The 19,470-nt window shown below is 36.0% G+C and overlaps 1 protein-coding gene across 1 annotated transcript; it reads left to right on the top strand.

Moving 5' to 3' along the window:
- Window positions 1-10,883: 10,883 nt before the first annotated feature.
- LOC143624538 (5-methyltetrahydropteroyltriglutamate--homocysteine methyltransferase-like) lies at window positions 10,884-13,944 on the top strand. Its single transcript, XM_077095155.1, has 9 exons — window positions 10,884-11,262; window positions 11,349-11,436; window positions 11,522-11,649; window positions 11,736-12,291; window positions 12,370-12,450; window positions 12,541-12,707; window positions 12,796-12,901; window positions 12,981-13,231; window positions 13,324-13,944. Exons 1-9 carry the CDS (start codon window positions 10,913-10,915, stop codon window positions 13,886-13,888), a joined length of 2,292 nt encoding a protein of 763 aa, XP_076951270.1. The 5' UTR covers window positions 10,884-10,912; the 3' UTR covers window positions 13,889-13,944.
- The last annotated feature ends 5,526 nt before the right edge of the window (window positions 13,945-19,470 follow it).

Below are 19,470 nucleotides of genomic sequence, written 5' to 3'. Positions count from 1 at the left end.
TACCTTAATAATAAAACTTAGTTACAAGTATATCATAGCTTTTTTAACGAGTACAAAATATCTTCCTATATCCGTTTCGCATCGTTGATAATACTAGGGGTCAAAGTATAAGAAGACAATGACGATAAATACCCTATAGCAGAAAACTTTATTGGTCGTAGATGCCACACACTACAAGTTATAATTATAATTGAAGTTAAAGGCAAGCTTTAGTAAGGGAAAATCCCCAAAATGTTAATTTTATAGAGAGAGATTCTGTTTATGTTCTCACAACTAGGGAGTTCCAGTATATCCCCTTTGAACACGTCAATGCCGCCGTTTTTTCTACCTGCCCTGGGCATTTTTCCTCCAATCAAATAACCCTAGTCGGTCGCATACAACGTCCCAGACGAGTTTGGTGAACAAACAAGTTGTCTCAGCGAGTTTTGTTGAACAAATAATTCGTCTCTTGAATTATTGATAGCACGTGACGCCTACTTATTGGTTCTATGAAAATGCCGTCACACCCTAAAAACATGTCGTTGACGAGGTGTTTGAGGTTAGCATTCCTGTAACTTTTGATTTATAGGTTAACATTCTATAAAAATGACATTTTGAGATTTTTCCATTTTATTAATGTGCTCGTCGGTTGTCGGCTGCACCGTCATATTTGTACTTTTCTCGTCTCAAAAAGGATTGAACTTTTTTTTAATTAATATGAAAAAAGTCAATTCTTCTTGGTAAATACTACATATTAAAATTGAAGTACGGCGGTTTAACATATTAGAAAGTCGTCGTTCTGAAAAAAATAAAAAGGAAAAATACCATATATTATATTGTTACACAAATTTTTTTTAAACTCTTTCTATTTTACAAAAATGTAACTTAAACGTAAGAAATTTATAAGCATGAACAAGCTAAAAATTTTATTTCTTTTATTTTCAGTTCCTTATGGTAAAAAACCTCATGAACACAAATATTTTTCACTTTCGTTTCATTTCTTTTCAAATCATTTCTTTTCCCTCGTTGAATGAAACTCAAGACCACCGTACACCTATTTTATTCTAACCCGACTTTTGAATATTTTGGATCAACATCCATTAGCCTTCGTGTACGGTTGTAAATGAGCTGAGCCAGATTGGATTAGGGTTGGGGCTCGAAACTAAACGAGCCGGCTAGGCACGGTTATCTTAACAAACTAAAATATTGAAATCGAGCTCGGCTCATAAAAGGCTAAGCCAACTTACATTGGCTCGTACTCGACTTATTTACAAAACAACCGTTTCAAACGAACTTCAAGTAACTCTTAAGCCACGAATTTTTTTAATCGATCCATACCCTTAACCATTTAGGGTATTTGATTTCTATAATAAAACAAAAATTTAGACAAACATGTGAAAGTTTGGGCCTTACTACATTTTACGGTGCATGCCTGCACGATATGAGAATCAACATCTCTTTTGTATATACGTAATTTATTATCAATTTAGGATTTATGCAAATGCAATAAACACCACCAAAATACTTATTTTAAGAAAAATATAGAATAGTAAATTAGGATGAACTAGGCCTACGAAATCATTCAAGCTAACCTTTTGTTTTGAACGACTAAATTACATCACATTCGCATTCCCCTTGACTTCAGTGGGGGCAACATCACACTAACACCTAATTTCGATGACTTTACCAATTAGACCAAACCCTCGCCCATGCACCTTTCTAATTATCTGTCTGCTAATATTCAAATAAAAGAATATAGAAATTCCAAATTTTAAAAAAGTGTTTTATGTATTGAAATTAAAAGTGAACTTCTATGAGTATCAGTAGGTGTTTGCCTACAACATCAAAGCATTTTAGATGTAATATTAGTGAAATTTATAAAAAAGGGAGTAAGAACTATGAATGTCATTTAGGTTGATAACTTGATAAAGTAAGTCTCATACTATTCATCATCTAAAGACGACATTTGCCACCAAGGCTTTAGCCTAGGGACTCCCTCTTTTGGTGGTTGCCCAGGATCGACACTAGGTGTACGCTGTAAATATTAAGGAGGTTAGTGTTAACTTGGATATCACGAGACACAACGATACACACGATCTTTGAACGTGACTCGTTCGACTCTTTCTTATTAATTAAAGAAAAAATTACAGTACATGCATAAAAGGAAAAACTACACCCTATTTATACTAGATATAAAACTTGCCATGCAAGACATCCTAAACTTATTCTAATACGGAAATCAATTTGAACTAAAATCAAACTCAAACATGAATTAATCTAGTTAATCAAATTTTCCTTTTTAGCCCTCGATCTTTTATAACCTTTAATAATCTCCTCTTAAACCACCTCTTGAGACCAAACCGTACCACCCTCGAGTCTTATAACTTAGTCGGCTTCATAGTCGGTGTTGGATATATTTTCACACTCCCTCTCAACACCTACTCTTCCCATACTCAAATTTGATTGAAACTCCACCAACTTTGGCTTAGACAAACCTTTGGTTAAGACATCAGCAACTTGTAACTTTGTATCAATATACTTTAGATCTATCTCGCCGTTCAAAACCTTTTCCCGGATAAAATGGTAATGCACTTCAATGTGCTTAGTTCGTGCATGGAATGTAGGATTTTCGGCTAACTTAATTGCTGAAATATTATCGCACATTAGCTTAACCTTGTACTCAACTTTCTGGTTCATGTAGCCAACAATCGCTTCAGCCATACAAGTTCTTGAGCTGCAACCGCAGCAGCTCGATACTCGGCTTCGGTGGTCGATAGAGACACGGTCGGTTGTCTCTTACTACACCATGATACCGGGCTATCACCGATAAAAAATACGTACCCGGTTGTCGATCGCCTTTCGTTTGGATCACCGGCGTAGTCGGCATCACAGAAACCTTTGAGCTCGATTCTTGCCTCCCTCTTAAACTCAATTCCATAATCAAATGTATTCTTTACATGCCGCAAAACACGTCTTGCTGCATACATATGCGGCTTTCTTGGTTCTTGCATAAACCGACTTAATACTCCTACCGAGAATGCAAGATAGGGCCTTGTTAAAGTTAGGCAAATCAAACTCCCTACAAGTCGGCGATATTCAGTTGCATCCTCCAACTTGGCTCCTTCATCAACATATAGTTTCATGTTGGTATCTGTTGGTGTACATGCTGGTTTCGAGTCCGTCATCTCGAACCGAAATAACAACTCAGTTGCATATTTCTTTTGATGTAACAATAGCCTGCTGTCTCTGTATTCAATTTCTAGGCCTAAGAAATGGCTCAACCTGCCAAGGTCTTTGATTTTAAATCGAACACTCATATTCGACTCAATTTGCTCGACTTCTTCTTTCCAATCTCCGGTTATAATAAGATCGTCTACATAAATTAAAACTATAGTAGTTTGTTTCCCATTCTTTTTCACAAATAAACTCGCATCGGACGGTGTGCTCGTGTACACGTTATATTCCAAGAATTCTCCTATTTTTCCATACCAAGCACGTGGGGATTGCTTCAACCCGTACAGTGCTTTCTTCAGCTTACAAACATAACCAAGATTTAACTTTTCCTCAATCCCAACCGGTTGATCCATATAAATTGTGTGACCCAAATCGCCATACAAAAAGGCGTTATTTACATCCATTTGATGTAGCTTCCAACCATGACTTGCAGCTATAGCCAATATAATGCGAACAGTTGACAATTTTGCTACGGGACTAAATGTTTCGTCATAGTCCAGCCCGTATTCTTGAGAGAACCCGCGAGCTACTAAACGGGCCTTAAAGCGGTCAATGCTTCCGTCCGCCTTTCGCTTCAGCTTATAAACCCATTTACACGAAACGAGCTTTACGTCTTCTGGCTTCGGTACTAAATCCCATGTTTCATTAGCTTGTAAGGTATCAAGTTCTTGCTTCATGGCTGCAACCCATTCCGGTTTACTATTCGCTTCGGAAAAACTAGTCGGTTCTACAATTTTCTCTTCAATTATGGCAGCATTTGCGTACCTGGGATTTGGCTTTCGTACACGATCAGATCTGCGAACATCTATACACTGCTGTGAAGTAGGTTCGGATTCAACTTCCGGATCAGATTCTGGTTCTGTTTCGGTTGCACCTTCATGTTCAACCGTTTCCCTGACACCTTGTTCAAACATCTCGAGTTTAACTCGGTTACTTTCAAGTTCTTCTTGCAACTTATCAAAATCTGGAAGAGATTCCCGGTTTGCAGACCACCAGGAAGATCTTTCATCAAACACTACGTGTCGTGAAACATAACATCTACCGGTATTCGGGTCGCAACACTTCCAACCCTTTCGTTGCGAGTCGTAACCCACAAAAATACATCGTACAACTTTCTTTTCGAGCTTATGTCTCAAATGGTTCGGCACGAAAACATAACACACACATCCAAAAGTTTTGAAATAACTTACACTCGGTTTAGATTTAAACAATAGCTCGTACGGCGTCACATAATGGGTCCTTGTTGCGGTAGTCGGTTAATTATATGCTGCCGTTGCCATTGACTCGGCCCAAAACCGACCCGGCACGTTTTTGTCGTGAGACATACTTCCACACACTTCAGCCAAGTGTCGGTTTTTACGCTCCGACACGTCGTTCTGTTGCGGGGTGTTTGAGCACGTTAATTTCCGACCTATATTAAAATCCTTGAGATACTTATTAAACTCGTACGAGGTGTATTCACCCCCGTTATCGGACCGCAACATCTTGATTTTTGACTCGGTAACTCTTTCGGCTTCTTGTTTGAACTCTTTAAATTTGTTAAACGCTTCGTCTTTGGTCTTCATAAACGCCACCCACACATACCGTGAGTAGTCATCAATAAAGGTAATCATAAATATCATCCCGCCTAACGACTTTTGTTTTACAGGTCCGAAGACGTCCTTGTGGACTAACTGGAGAGGACCGGTGGTCTTTTGCTTTGATCTTTCAAACTCTTGTTCATGGGCTTTTCCAAATTGACAGCCTGCGCACACGACATTATTAGATTGTTCTAAATTAGGCAAACCTTTTACTATTTCTTTCTTTGCCATCAAACTAAGTTTGTCGTATGCAACGTGACCAAGGCGAAGATGCCAAAGGTCAGTACTACTCTGATTACGGGTTTTGTGAACGTACGCGGCTTCGGCTGACAACACATAGAGGGTTTCGTTCCTTATTCCTTTTAAAATTGGGGCCGATTTTGTTTCAAACTTGTCGAATACCTTAACATCGTTCAGCCCGAAGAGAACGTATTTTCCCGTCTCGGTTATTTGGGAAACCGACATGAGATTTTTCTTCATCCCGGGAACATGATAAACACTTTCGAGAGTCATCCCGTCTTCTCTTCCACCGGTCGGAAACACGACGTTTCCTATGCTCGAAATTTTGTGTTTAGAGTTATCGGCTGGTACCACAACTCGGCTGCCATTATACTCCCTTGTACCCGACAGCTTTGTTTTATCTCCGGTTAGGTGATTTGAGCAGCCCGAGTCCACAATCCATTCGTCCAATCTGTTCGCCTTTGTTTCTATTGAAACAGTAAGTGCTTGTACTTCATTATGGGCACTTTCTTCTTCGTAGACTGCATGCGCCTCGGCATCCCATGCTTCTTCCGTCTCTACAGAATTTCCTTCATCTTGTTTTGGTGCTCGACAATTCTTCGCCATGTGCCCTTTTCGGTTGCAATTGTGGCACGAATACGGGAACCTTTTGAACCCTTTATTCGGCCTATTATAGTCCGATTTCCCTTCTTTATCATGGTTCTTTTTCTTCTCCTAGTAACCTTGTTTGCTTTTATCCTTACTCCACTTGTTATTGTTTCGATTGAAGCGGTTCTGTCGAGGTTTCTCTTTTGACTTCTCGACATACAAAGCCTCGGTATCGTTCTTGATTGATGTTCCCGCCGGTTGCTTAGCCAAAGCCTCTTGTCCAGCCAACAAGTTCTCGAACTCGATCAAGGTGGGTTGGTTTGCCCACCCTTGTATGGCAGCCACGAAACTTCTATACTCCGGTCGAAGACCTGTATAATTATTCGTTTCATTCGACCCTCGTCGATTCTTGATTGGGCATCAAGATCTCTGATCTCCCGACACAGATTCTTAATCTTTCGGAAGTACTGGGCTATTGGTAAATCTCCTTGAGGCGTTGACATCAATTCCCCTTCAAGGAGTTGGAGGCGTGTATCATCCTTCTTCGAGAACACGGCTGCAAGAGTATCCCATGTTTGTTTCGGTGAATCGAGATCTTGAATGTGATCAAGAATCTCTTCTTCAACCGAGGTTTTGATATAAAAAATGGCGCGTCCGGTCTTTATCTGCCACTTTCCCACTGCGCCGTTTATGTCGTTTGCCGGTTGCCTCGTCTCGTTACCATTCACGATTTGCCATAGATTCTGGCCTTGTAAATATGACCTGATACAAGTTACCCATGTCTTGTAGTTCGTTTGGTTCACCTTCTTGATCCCACCGATGACTTGAAACTCAGCCATGCTGTCTAGTTCTTTTTCTTCTTCTTGGTAACCTGCTGATCGGATTCTGGCTTCCTTAGATCGGCACTATTCCCTGGCCCCAAGAATCGTTCGATGCTCTGATACCAGTTGTTAACCTGGATATCACGAGACACACCGATACACACGATCTTTGAACGTGACTATTTCGACTCTTTCTTATTAATTAAAGAAAATACTACAGTACATGCATAAAAGGAAAAACTACATCCTATTTATACTAGATATAAAACTTGCCATGCAAGACATACTAAACCTATTCTAATACGGAAATCAATTTGAACTAAAATCAAACTCAAACATGAATTAATCTAGTTAACCAAATTTTCCTTTTTAGCCCTCGATCTTTATAACCTTTAATGATCTCCTCCTAAACCACCCCTTGACCAAACCGTACCACCCTCGAGTCTTATAACTTAGTCGGCTTCATAGTCGGTGTTGGATATATTTTCACAGTTAGAAGATTGCCAATTTGCTATTAAAAAAAATCAAGACGATTTTTTCGTAAGTTAACACTTGTTCAAGATATATAAAGGTAAATGGACATGGGTTTACACGATCAATTTCAAATTACAAACTTTCAGTAAGATTACTAAATCGCCAAAGAAAACCTTAAACCAAATCACACAATTCTCAAACTAACCAGTTTGCTTTAACTTATAAGGCTCGAACACCCCTATACTAGACTACAATCCTACATACATGCACACCCTCCATACAATAATCATAAAATGGGAGATGGGGTTCCCATCATGCAAACAAGTGGAATCATCAAGGAAGCTCACTGCTATCTATTTAAATAACATCCTCACCAACCCCTTCTCCACCAACAATCCTCAAATCATACAACACAGTATTATTATAGAGTTAAGTGTCATTTTAGTATACGTGGTTTGTCCAATTACGTAACTTTAGTACCGTATTTTAATTTATTGCAAATGGCTACCTGACTTTTCTAAAACTTGCAATTTTAGTACTTTTTTCTAACCCCGTCTATTTTCTTCCGTTAAGTCAAGGGTAAATTAGTAATTTCGATTATTTTATTTATTTTCTCTTTTAGCTAAGTGTCATTTTCATACCTATGGTTTGTTCAATTACACAACTTTAGTATATTTTTTTGAATTTATTGCAACTTGATACTTTGATTAGTTTTGAATAGATAGACAAACCAAAAGAGACATTACATGTTACATATTACAATTAAAAGATAACTAAATACATGATAGAAGATGAAAAACAATGAAATGTATAACATATTTTTTAGCCTTTTGTTCTTGATTGCCAATTTAGTAGCTCAAGATTCAAGTTCATCTTAGCCATTTTTCTTGCATTTTTTTTATGTGCATTGATTTTTTTTTTCAAAAGTTTGGGTATGATAACAGTAGCTCTTTAACACATCGGAGGATCAAGCCAAAACACAATCACACAACTTCACACCTCTTAGTATAGCATCAATTGAACTTGTAGATGAATGGCGGTTGACAAATCACATGGACAAAACAATATATCGTAATTTATTGAACTTAAAGATGAACAATTGTTAGGGTTTGAAGGATCAGTGAGCGCGGGAGGGGGGTTGATCTGTTCATTTAGGGTTAGAGATGATCTTTTAATTGTAATATGTAATGTCTCTTTTGGTTTGTCTGTATATCCAAAACTAATCAAAGTATCTACTTGTAATAAATTCAAAAAAATGTACTAAAGTTACGTAATTGGACAAACCACGTGTACTAAAATGGCACTTAACTCCTCTATTATTATATTAACAAGAAAAAATGTGTCTAAATCATTTTTATATTATCTATATATTACAAGGTTGAAGACTACAAGTTAATTTCATCCATTTTTATATTTTCATATTTATATTGAAAGGTAAATTTTCCAAGTTGTTAAATGTTGACAAAGCTGTTGAATGCAAACCAGACGCATCCAAAGGCGCGTCACAATCACGACTTTCATAATTGTTTCTTATATATATTTTTTTAACTTTTCAACTACGCAACGAATAATCATACCGACATAGGTGAATAATGAAATATGACACGTAGGCTAATAATTTGTCATATTCTAATTTTTATAACTTCAAAAACATATAACGATTTTACTTTAACTTTATTGCTTAAAAATCAAAAGGGTAACAATATGAGGGTATGGTTAATTTTGCAAAAGTTACTATGAGGCACTGATCTTTTAGTAGTGGTTTATAAAGAACCAGCGTGGTGGAGCCTACTAGTGATAAAAGATGTGGACTATAACTTATATAAATGGAATGACAAAAAGAAGATGATCAAAGAAAAAGAATGAGAGTGCATATTTGACAAATGTTGTTTATACGTATGTTAGCTATAAATTATTTATGATGCTACAATGATACAATCCGTCTTTAAGTTGTTGGTGGGACTTTCGAGGTTTTGTTGATCTATAGCCGTTGAAACAAAAAAAATATGTTGATCTATATGTCGTTGGATATTTCTCAGTGATCCGTACAGATTGTATTACTTGTGTCTCGGTTTTTTATGGAGTATCACTTATGGATTGCCATTGATGACCGTTTTCACCGACTGAATTATGGCAAATTTTTATGTCGATGAAACTTACTTGTTTTATAGTGAGTGCATGTACTATCAGTATAGACTTTAATAGTTATGTTTTCGCATCTTTTTTATGGATTTTGTTCTGATCACAAATGGGCGTTAACTTTATGTAGAATGATTAGTTCACAATCACCTTAGAAAGTAGAAAAAAAAACACTCCGTACCTTTCATTTTGGTCTCCCTATCATGATTCACGCCATCTGAAAGATTTTGAACATTGCCAAAAGTTATAATTACTAGCTATAGTAAACAATCTTAAAAGAAAACGATAATGACAGGTGCTCTATAATCGACCATGTGTTCGTCTACTTCTGTTCAAATTCATTCGACTAAGAGTGAGAGCAGAATGAATATAAATTGAATTTTTAACGTAATCAATGTTTAAAACAAGGCTTGTAACAAATATCGAATGCAAATAACGTGATAAGTGTAAAATTTGAAGTTAGATGACAAAATGTAACAATTTTCAATATAGATAAATAATGAAATCCTTTATAATTTTTTATATTCGCAGTTCATGAATTAGCATATGTGAATAAAGATAGACGTGTTACATATATGTAGAGGTGCAAACGAGTCGAGTTGAGTCCGAACTTGATTAAGATTGGCTCGGCTCGTTTTGAGCCGTATTACCAAAGTTCAATCTTTATTATTATTATTTTTATTATTGTTATTATTGGTTAGATTTCTATTTACTTATAATAAATTTTTAATTATAACTTTATACACAACATAATATATAAGTTAGATATTTTTGTTTTTTTTATAGATAATAAATATATATTACATAAAAGTTGCGTAGATACTAGCCTTGGTGGGTTCTGGTTCAGCTAGAGCTTGACAAGTGAAAGCTCAGGCTTAGAGCATGTTTAGGATTGAGTTTGAAAAACGTGTATTGGCTTAGCGGTGATAAGTTAAAATGTGTGTGGTAATCATAATTTTTTTTTTATTTTGGCTTTTTGAAAGGGTTAAAAAACAGTTTTTCAAAAGCTTCTAGTCCCGGCTTTTCAAAATAACTTTTTGAAAAAGTCAATAAACATTTTTCAAACTTACCCCAAACATGTTAGACTGACTGCTATCCCTTTAATTAATCTGAACTCATTAGTTTCTTATTTTTTTAAGTAATAAAATTAGATCTGCAATGCAATTGAGGTCCACCTAGGTTATTTTGTTATACTTGTGGCCTGGGAGGAGGAATTAAGCGATTGGATGGATTATTAAGGATCACAGGATCTGTATTGTGCCTTTTGTCTGTATGTGGACTTTGTAACTTGTAATGGATTGGATGGTAATAAGATAAGATCTGGTGTTCTAGGGTTTTACTGGCTCTGGTGTTCATCAAATGATTCTGTTAAGGTCACTGACAGTTTGCTATGCTGCTAATCGAAGAGCTTTCTATCCGCTTCGGTTTACTAAAGTGCGTCTATATATTAGGTGTGACATGATAGCTTCATGTTTTATATATAGTGGATGATAGATCTAAGTGGCTCATAATATGTACATTTCTATATGAATGAATAGAATGAACATAGATATTAATCGGTTAAAGTGAAAAATTTGCTGCGTGACAATACTTGCTCCCTGTTGCCCGTTAGTCTGTTTCTGATAGTTAATATCAGCTCGTAAGTATAGGTTTTTACAATGATCATGATTACTGCAACACAAGTAACATTTGATTCTTTCATTTGATGAAGTCTACGCGTGTCTGAACTAGCCTCTTTAGATGTACAATGATAAAAAAAATAAATATATAAACTTTTCTGCTTTAAAATCCATATTTATGCATTGATCGGTTTGCTGTATTCATGTTAAATTGTTTGACACGTGGTGGAACAGGACAATGGCATCTCACATTGTTGGTTATCCACGTATGGGCCCCAAGAGAGAGCTGAAATTTGCTCTTGAATCTTTCTGGGATGGCAAGAGCAGTGCTGAAGATTTGCAGAAGGTGGCTGCTGATCTCAGATCATCCATCTGGAAACAGATGTCTGATGCTGGCATCAAGTACATCCCTAGCAACACCTTCTCATACTATGATCAAGTTCTTGACACCACTGCCATGCTTGGTGCTGTTCCTGCAAGATACAACTGGAATGGAGGTGAGATCGGTTTCGACACTTATTTCTCCATGGCCAGAGGAAACGCCTCTGTTCCCGCTATGGAAATGACCAAGTGGTTTGACACCAACTAGTAAGTTACACACCAAGGTTTTTGAAACTTGTTATTTACATTTTACACCATAATTTGATATTAACATTGATGCCTTTGATGAACAGCCATTTCATTGTCCCAGAGTTGGGCCCTGATGTCAAATTCTCCTATGCTTCTCACAAGGCTGTGACTGAATACAAGGAAGCCAAGTCTGTATGTGTTCTTGATATGTTCTTTTACGATTTTTATTAAAGGGATTTAGAAACATCATTGTTAATCTTGATTCTTTATTATGCAGCTTGGAGTAGATACTGTTCCGGTCTTTGTTGGCCCTGTCAGCTACTTATTGCTCTCAAAACCTGCAAAGGGTGTTGAGAAGACCTTTGACCTTCTATCCCTTCTTGATAAAATCCTACCAATCTATAAGTACAAGTCTTTATTGATCATTTTTGTTGTTCTCTTTATGTTAAGCTGGAATATAGTTTTCATTACAATATGAATAACTTTTGCAGGGAAGTTATTGCTGAGTTGAAGGAAGCAGGTGCTACATGGATCCTATTTGATGAGGCTACCCTTGTGAAGGATCTTGAGGGCTACCAGTTGGAAGCTTTCACCAAGGCTTACTCTGAACTAGAATCAGCTTGCTCTGGTCTTAATGTTCTTGTTGCAACCTACTTTGCTGATGTTCCAGCTGCAGCACTCAAAACCCTAACTTCATTGCCTGGAGTTACTGGTTACACTTTTGATTTGGTCCGTGGTGAGAAGACTCTTGATTTAATCAAGAGCAGCTTCCCATCAGGCAAATACCTGTTTGCTGGAGTTGTTGATGGAAGGAACATTTGGGCGAATGATGTTGCTGGATCCCTTACTGTCCTTGAGTCACTTGAGGCTGTTGTGGGTAAAGACAAGCTTGTTGTTTCAACATCTTGCTCACTCCTACACACTGCTGTTGATCTTGTGAATGAAACCAAGTTGGATGATGAAATCAAATCTTGGCTTGCATTTGCTGCCCAAAAGGTTGTTGAAGTCAATGCATTGGCTAAAGCTCTTGCTGGTCACAAAGATGAGGTATTTAGTGACTCCTATTGTTAAATCCATTATTCAATTCATACACAGTCTTGTGACAATTTTTGTGTTTCTATTCAGGCATACTTCTCAGCTAATGCTGCTGCTCAGGCTTCAAGAAAGTCCTCCCCAAGAGTGACAAATGAAGCCGTCCAAAAGGCTGTAAGTGATCAGTAATAAATGGGAATTCACCTAGTTTCATTATGGTATACCAAGTCCATGCTCAGTTGCTCACTTATTTTTATATCACAGGCTGCTGCTTTGAGGGGTTCAGACCACCGTCGTGCCACCAATGTTAGTGCCAGGTTGGATGCCCAACAAAAGAAACTTAACCTTCCTATTCTCCCAACCACCACCATTGGTTCATTCCCTCAGACCATCGAGCTCAGGAGAGTTCGTCGTGAGTACAAGGCTAAGAAGTGAGTATTAATTTCACCGGTTGATGATGATGATGTCATAATAATAATTTTTTAATAAGTTTTCTCACACAAAACCTTGTTTTTATAGGATTTCCGAGGAAGAGTATGTTAAAGCCATCAAAGAGGAGATCTACAAGGTCGTCCAACTTCAGGAAGAGCTTGATATTGACGTCCTCGTCCACGGAGAGCCAGAGGTATATATACGTAATTTATATTACAATGTAAATAATAATTGTTGAAATATATTTTCTAAAATGAATATAAATATTACAGAGAAATGACATGGTTGAGTACTTTGGTGAGCAATTGTCTGGTTTTGCCTTCACCGCCAACGGATGGGTGCAGTCATACGGGTCCCGTTGTGTCAAGCCACCAATCATCTATGGTGATGTCAGCCGTCCTAAGGCCATGACCGTCTTCTGGTCCTCAATGGCTCAAGAGATGACCAAACAGCCCATGAAGGGTATGCTTACCGGTCCGGTCACCATTCTCAACTGGTCCTTTGTCCGTAACGACCAGCCCAGGTATAGTTATAATACCATATCATAAAGTCCAACAACCATTAAAATTATTCCACATATAATCTGTTAAATTTAATATTCTTGTTTGTTTTCAGATTTGAAACTTGCTACCAGATTGCTCTGGCTATTAAAGATGAAGTTGAGGATCTTGAAAAGGCTGGAATCACAGTGATCCAAATTGACGAGGCGGCTTTGAGAGAAGGATTGCCACTTAGGAAAGCTGAGCATGCATTCTACTTAGACTGGGCTGTTCACTCTTTCAGAATCACCAATGTAGGTGTTGCTGACACCACACAAATCCACACCCACATGTGCTACTCCAACTTCAACGACATCATCCACTCCATCATCGACATGGATGCTGATGTCATCACCATCGAGAACTCTCGGTCTGACGAGAAGCTACTGTCAGTGTTCCGTGAGGGTGTCAAATATGGTGCAGGTATCGGGCCTGGTGTGTATGATATCCACTCTCCAAGAATACCATCCATGGAGGAGATTCATGACAGGATTAACAAGATGCTTGCAGTCTTGGAGACCAATATTTTGTGGGTGAACCCTGACTGTGGTCTCAAGACCCGTAAGTACGGTGAGGTCAAGCCTGCACTGCTGAACATGGTTGCAGCCGCCAAGAAACTTCGCGCTGAGCTGGCTAAGTGAGCTGGTTCTTGAAAGAGGGTTGAGTTTATTTACATTGATTGATATTCAATAACTGTGGTTGATCGAAATTGAATGATGATATGGTTTAGGTTTTGTGTTTTTTTGGGGTTTGTTGTTTTCCTGTTATGTCATTGTTATTATGTTCTTTTAGAAATTTACTGAAATTATAATTATGAAGTATAATATATTTCTTTTTTTTAGCAATTATGATATTAGAAGTATCTCTTCACTATCGTGGTAAATCTAAGATTGAATGTTATTGATATCTCAAGATAGGTTTTCTTCTAATGAAATATATCATCTAACTAGCTTAAACTCGTGAACTACACGGGGTGAAAAATATCTATACATAAAACTCTTAAATAAGAATAATAATGTTATAATATTAGCCCTGATTATAACAAGATTATTAAAGTAATCTTTGAATTTGAAGATGACAAAGAAACAAGAATAGGAAATAGACAAATCAGTAACTTTGTCGATGTATGTATTTCTTTTGTTACATGAGGTAGATATATATACTATTAGAATTACTATTTAGGAGACATACACAAATAATTGGTGTTGAAAATTTTTCATCCATTCACATGGATATGTTTTTATTTACACGCTTATAACAAATAACATATTTTCAACTCGGTTTTAGAATCATCACTTTTCACATATTGCTTTTGAGTTAATCATATTAACATTTTATTTTTAATATAGCATTCTATTTAAGAGTTATATATTTATTCAAATGAGAGAATAGTCGGTGTGATTTTCAAAAGTATTTTGTACAAGTCACATCACAAGCAAATGCTTCCTGTATTTTTATGCTATACTCTAATCAATTTCTTAATCTTCAAGCCAAGAATGATGAAAGCGTCTTGCTTTTCCGCCATACAATTGTTATGAAAATCATGACCTCTTAGTTAACATGAACCTCTAATCAAATCTTATTGTCATGGATCTCCAATCAACTCATGGCCTCTTGTTTGATTTATTTTAGTGAATTCAGTATTCTTAAAACTCAAAAGCCTAATAGTAAAGATATAAGTATAGAAACATTGTTGTAAAAGTAGAATTATTAAATGAATATTGTGTAAAATAAGGTAGCTAATATTCATTTACGTTCATAATTTATTGTTGTAAATTGTAATGGTATGAAATAAATGATCTGACTTGGAACTTCGAATATAAACCAACCAAGGATTTGCTTATTAGGTTGATAGGGCATTAAGAGGAACAACCCAAATCAAAAGGTGTTTTTATAAAACAAACCACAAGGTGTAGATTGAAATAAACTATTTTTCATAGTCAAAAGTCAATGCATTGCCAGATGTAAATGATGCGGAAAGGAGAGAGATGAGATGGTTTTAATATTTTATTATAGAAAAATCTAAACAAATTCCTTGAATTTAAAAGAGTCTATTCCATCCCTCCTTAAATCAACCTTTTATATTCACCACCGTCAAAACATATGAGCGTTTTCGGTATCAATATCGGTCCACCCCCTCCCCCTTTTAATTGTTTACTCTATATATCACTAGTAGAAGCAATCGGCCTTTATGGTCCAATAACATGATTTTAAATTCGAAACTTGACTCAAGGGAAATTTTTCACAGTGGTTGATCTTCTTAATAGTGTTTTTGGATGAATCGGATATGTAGCGTCAAAATTAGTATGAACGGTTAAAAATTCTTTTTACTACTACTAGAAAGCAAGTTTTTTAAAATGTATGGTGACATGGGGGTGGTGAGAGAAATGCTTTCGTACATATTTTGTGTTTTAACTTTTAAAAACTAAACGAGTTAGACATGCTAATGTTTTTAAAAAACCGTTTGTGTGAGGATTTCAAAATTATTAATAACTGTTAAGACATATTATGAACCAAAACTATATATAAACATGAATTAGTTATGCAATTTAATTTAGACATTTATACATATATCACACAATCCATGTGATTGTGGTTCCTCTAGCACTCTGTACCATTTTATTAATATTTATTAATAATGTCTGCCAAGTGATTTTGTTTGTATGTTTATGGCGTAAGTACTTATCAAGTATTACAAAATACATGTCATCTCTCTACGAGGTTAACACAACAGTCAAGCATCAACCTTTTTTTTACCTGTATAACGTATTTACATGGCTTTAATCACGTATTTACTATACTGCCAATTTTATGAAAATAGGCTTGAACGACTTTGATAATCGGTTTTAACATTAATAAGAATACACATATTTTTCAAAAAGATACATACATGATACATATAAAATTTTTTGTAAAATTTCTAGCATGCTAGGGTGATCGGCCGGGAGCTGTCGCCCTCCCTGCACAGTGCTCACCCTCAAGGCTGTCACTAAATTCTAAATAAATCGAAAATCTTTGTATCTTTTTGTTTGAATTTAATGAGACATATAGATGCTTGTGTATAGGTTGTTCTCAGATCTCCTTAGTTTACGTTTTCGGACAAGTCTTCAATCAACCGAACATCGAATTTAAATTTGTCCGGTTTAGTGTTTAAACCAAAAATACCCAAACTCCAACTAGATTAATCATTTATATTATCAAAACCAACCTCAATGTAAGAATGGGTATCGGGTTAAAATCAAATAGGAAAATTCATAGTCCAATTTTATTAAAGATGTATTCTTGATTTCTTGTAATTGACTAATGCAATGGGTTGTACAAGTAAGCAAACCCAGCATATACGAAAGCAATTTCTTCGCTTTATGCTGAATTAAATTTCTTAAACTGATATCGAATTATGTTTAGTTTTGAACGATTTCAATTGGTTTTATGTTATTAACACCCCTAATAAAACAATCACATAACCGTATACCATATTCTACTTTTAACTCTCATGTATGCCAAAGCATTGCTTACGGACGTATTGTGAGCGTTTACTAACTATGTTTATATTTATAAATTAATTTTTATTTATTTCAATTAGATATTAGTTGTCACTTCTCATTGGTAATATGTGGTCTAGATGAATTCACATTGTAATCAATATTTTGTTTGCTAAACCAACTTTGGCCCCATAAGACATTTATAGACATAAATGACAACCATATTTCAAGAAGTCCTACTAAGCACACATCACTCACAAACACACAATCATCAAAATTCTGCTAATTTTTTAGACTAGTAGAAACACTAAATCCACAAATCATGTTTCTTTTATAAAGAAGAATGATAAGAATAGTTATCATGAATTTAGCATCCTAAAATTATAGCATATGACTTGGATTTTAACTTGAGCCAATGCACAATACCTTTGTTTTTTTTACACGTTAACTTGAGCCAATGCACAATACCTTTGTTTTTTTTTACACGTACAGACTTTCGTGTGCCAAAAAAATATTGTAGGACTTTTATGAGAAAAGACAGAAAATATGTTTATTTATGATATTTGTCCTAATAAAGAGGCGTAATGAACAGTGTTTTAAAAACCGGTTTAAACCGGCCGGTTCAATCGGTTGAACCGGATTTCAGTGAGTAACCCGATATTTTGTACCCAGTATATTTGAGCGGTTTTATGGAACATCAAATCGGCCGGTTTTCATAGAAAACCGGTTTATACTGTTGGGTTTCTTTGGAATTTATAAACTTAGTTAACCATTTAACTAGTCACAATTAAGGCGGAAGCGTGATATTTACAAACTAAACATATGTATCCATATGTTTATATATATCTATATATTACAAGTCTATATAATATATGTTCATGAACAACCTAGTTTATTCATGATATAAGATTACCAATAATCTATATATTAGAAACCCGAGGCAAGGATCAAGTAATGCGGGAAAACTAAACTATCAAAGCCATAAACACTTACATCCTTAACCTTTTAAGAGTGTAGTTAATGTTGAAGAAGATGATGATGTTGATGCTAGACCTTCAAAGGGAAAATCCTCAAACGGAATGTACCCCGAGCCTCCAACACACACCGAGCTATGTTAGGAAGCTTGAACACGAATAACCGAGACCCGAATCTTTCTTTTTCTCCTTGGCCGTAAACAAGAAGAAAGAAGAGAAAGGTTGTGTGGTTATATTTTGGTTTCTTGAAAGTGTATATCCTTAAAGTGTCTTGATCATAATCCTTTTATCATCATTCAAAATCAATGCCATGGTGTTAGGTAATTTTCCAAGTAATCAATACTTAACCTATACCAAATATATGACAAGATTTGACCAAGACATTGGGGTGTGGGGCCCACCCTAAAACCGGCCCCAATTATTTCCTTTTTTTTTTTTTTTTTTTTTTTTTTTTATTTTATTTTATATTTTATAAAATATATAAACACCCCATCTTTTATAAACCATTTTATAAAAGAATACATAGTTAAATAATTATTCCAATAATAATTATTTGAATAAATAAATTAACCAATTAATTTATTTAACACTTTCAAGTAAATATTCAGAAACCCGATTTTCTGAATGTATCGTGTCCTGTATTTGTTTTATAGATCTTATCTTAACAAATATATAATTGGTGTGTGTCTAACTCGTTATTGGGTATGACCCGACTTGGATCAAACACGGCTAGCCGCATTAACCTAATTATGTGTCTCGGGCATATGGTATTCCAACAATCTCCCACTTGCACGAGACTCATAGGAAGTTAATGCTAATGGTGAATACCGCCTAACAACAGGTCACCACCCCTAGTGTGTTTGACTAAGTGCCATTCAATAACATCATCCCCTTCAAGTCCATACTTGATATGACATAGGTAAGTCTTATCACTACATCCCTTTGTTGCTAGATGTCCTGTCAAATCGAAGAGACACAGATTGATCATTCTCTCATTGATTTAACTTAACAGGCCTTAGACATCTAAACTCTCAACACATAAGAGGAACAAATCCCATCTTGACTGCATACATCCTTGTTGACATCTCGTATGATATCTGAGCTCTTTCTTTTTACGTCATCGTGTTACCGAAAAACAAAGAAGAGAGTCAAGTTATCAGACTTGATGAAAAGACCAGATCCAATATGCATCTCAGGTCAAAGGACACAATGATACTCGCCTTTACTCAAGGATTACTTATGATCAGTTGCACTAACTCTATGCAGTGATCCTTGAGAGCGGATCATGTCCAATATTTGTATCCCACAAATATCTATGAACCTTGGTGGCAAACCTATGCCTTATATTCATCACATGAATATCAACCAATCCGGGTTCATAATAGTCTTACCTTCATACTTGTTCCCACAAGCATGATCGACTACGGACGTTTAGAACAACATAAGTCATTCATGGATTAAACATGCAAATATAGAACATAACTCATTGAATAATTAAACATAATTAATTTTCATGAGATACCCATTACATTCGTTCTTTTACAAACACTAAATACAGATTAAATCCACTCACTAGAATACCGAAGTCCTAATGCACAAACATGACCCTCATGCTTTGGCCTATCGAGGAGCTTCGTGAGTGGGTCCGCAATATTTTGATCGGTATGAACTTTATGAATACATATCTTTCTCTTTTCAACTTCATCCCTTATGTAGTTGAATCTGCGCTCAATGTGCCTCGTTTTCTGATGAGCACGAGGCTCCTTG

Source organism: Bidens hawaiensis, unplaced genomic scaffold (assembly GCF_021521415.1).
Source record: "Bidens hawaiensis isolate Kalapana, Puna unplaced genomic scaffold, B.hawaiensis_p1.1 tig00003857_1, whole genome shotgun sequence".
NCBI lineage: Eukaryota > Viridiplantae > Streptophyta > Magnoliopsida > Asterales > Asteraceae > Bidens > Bidens hawaiensis.
Note: the sequence above shows the minus strand (reverse complement) of the source record. Positions and strands in the feature narration are given on the sequence as shown.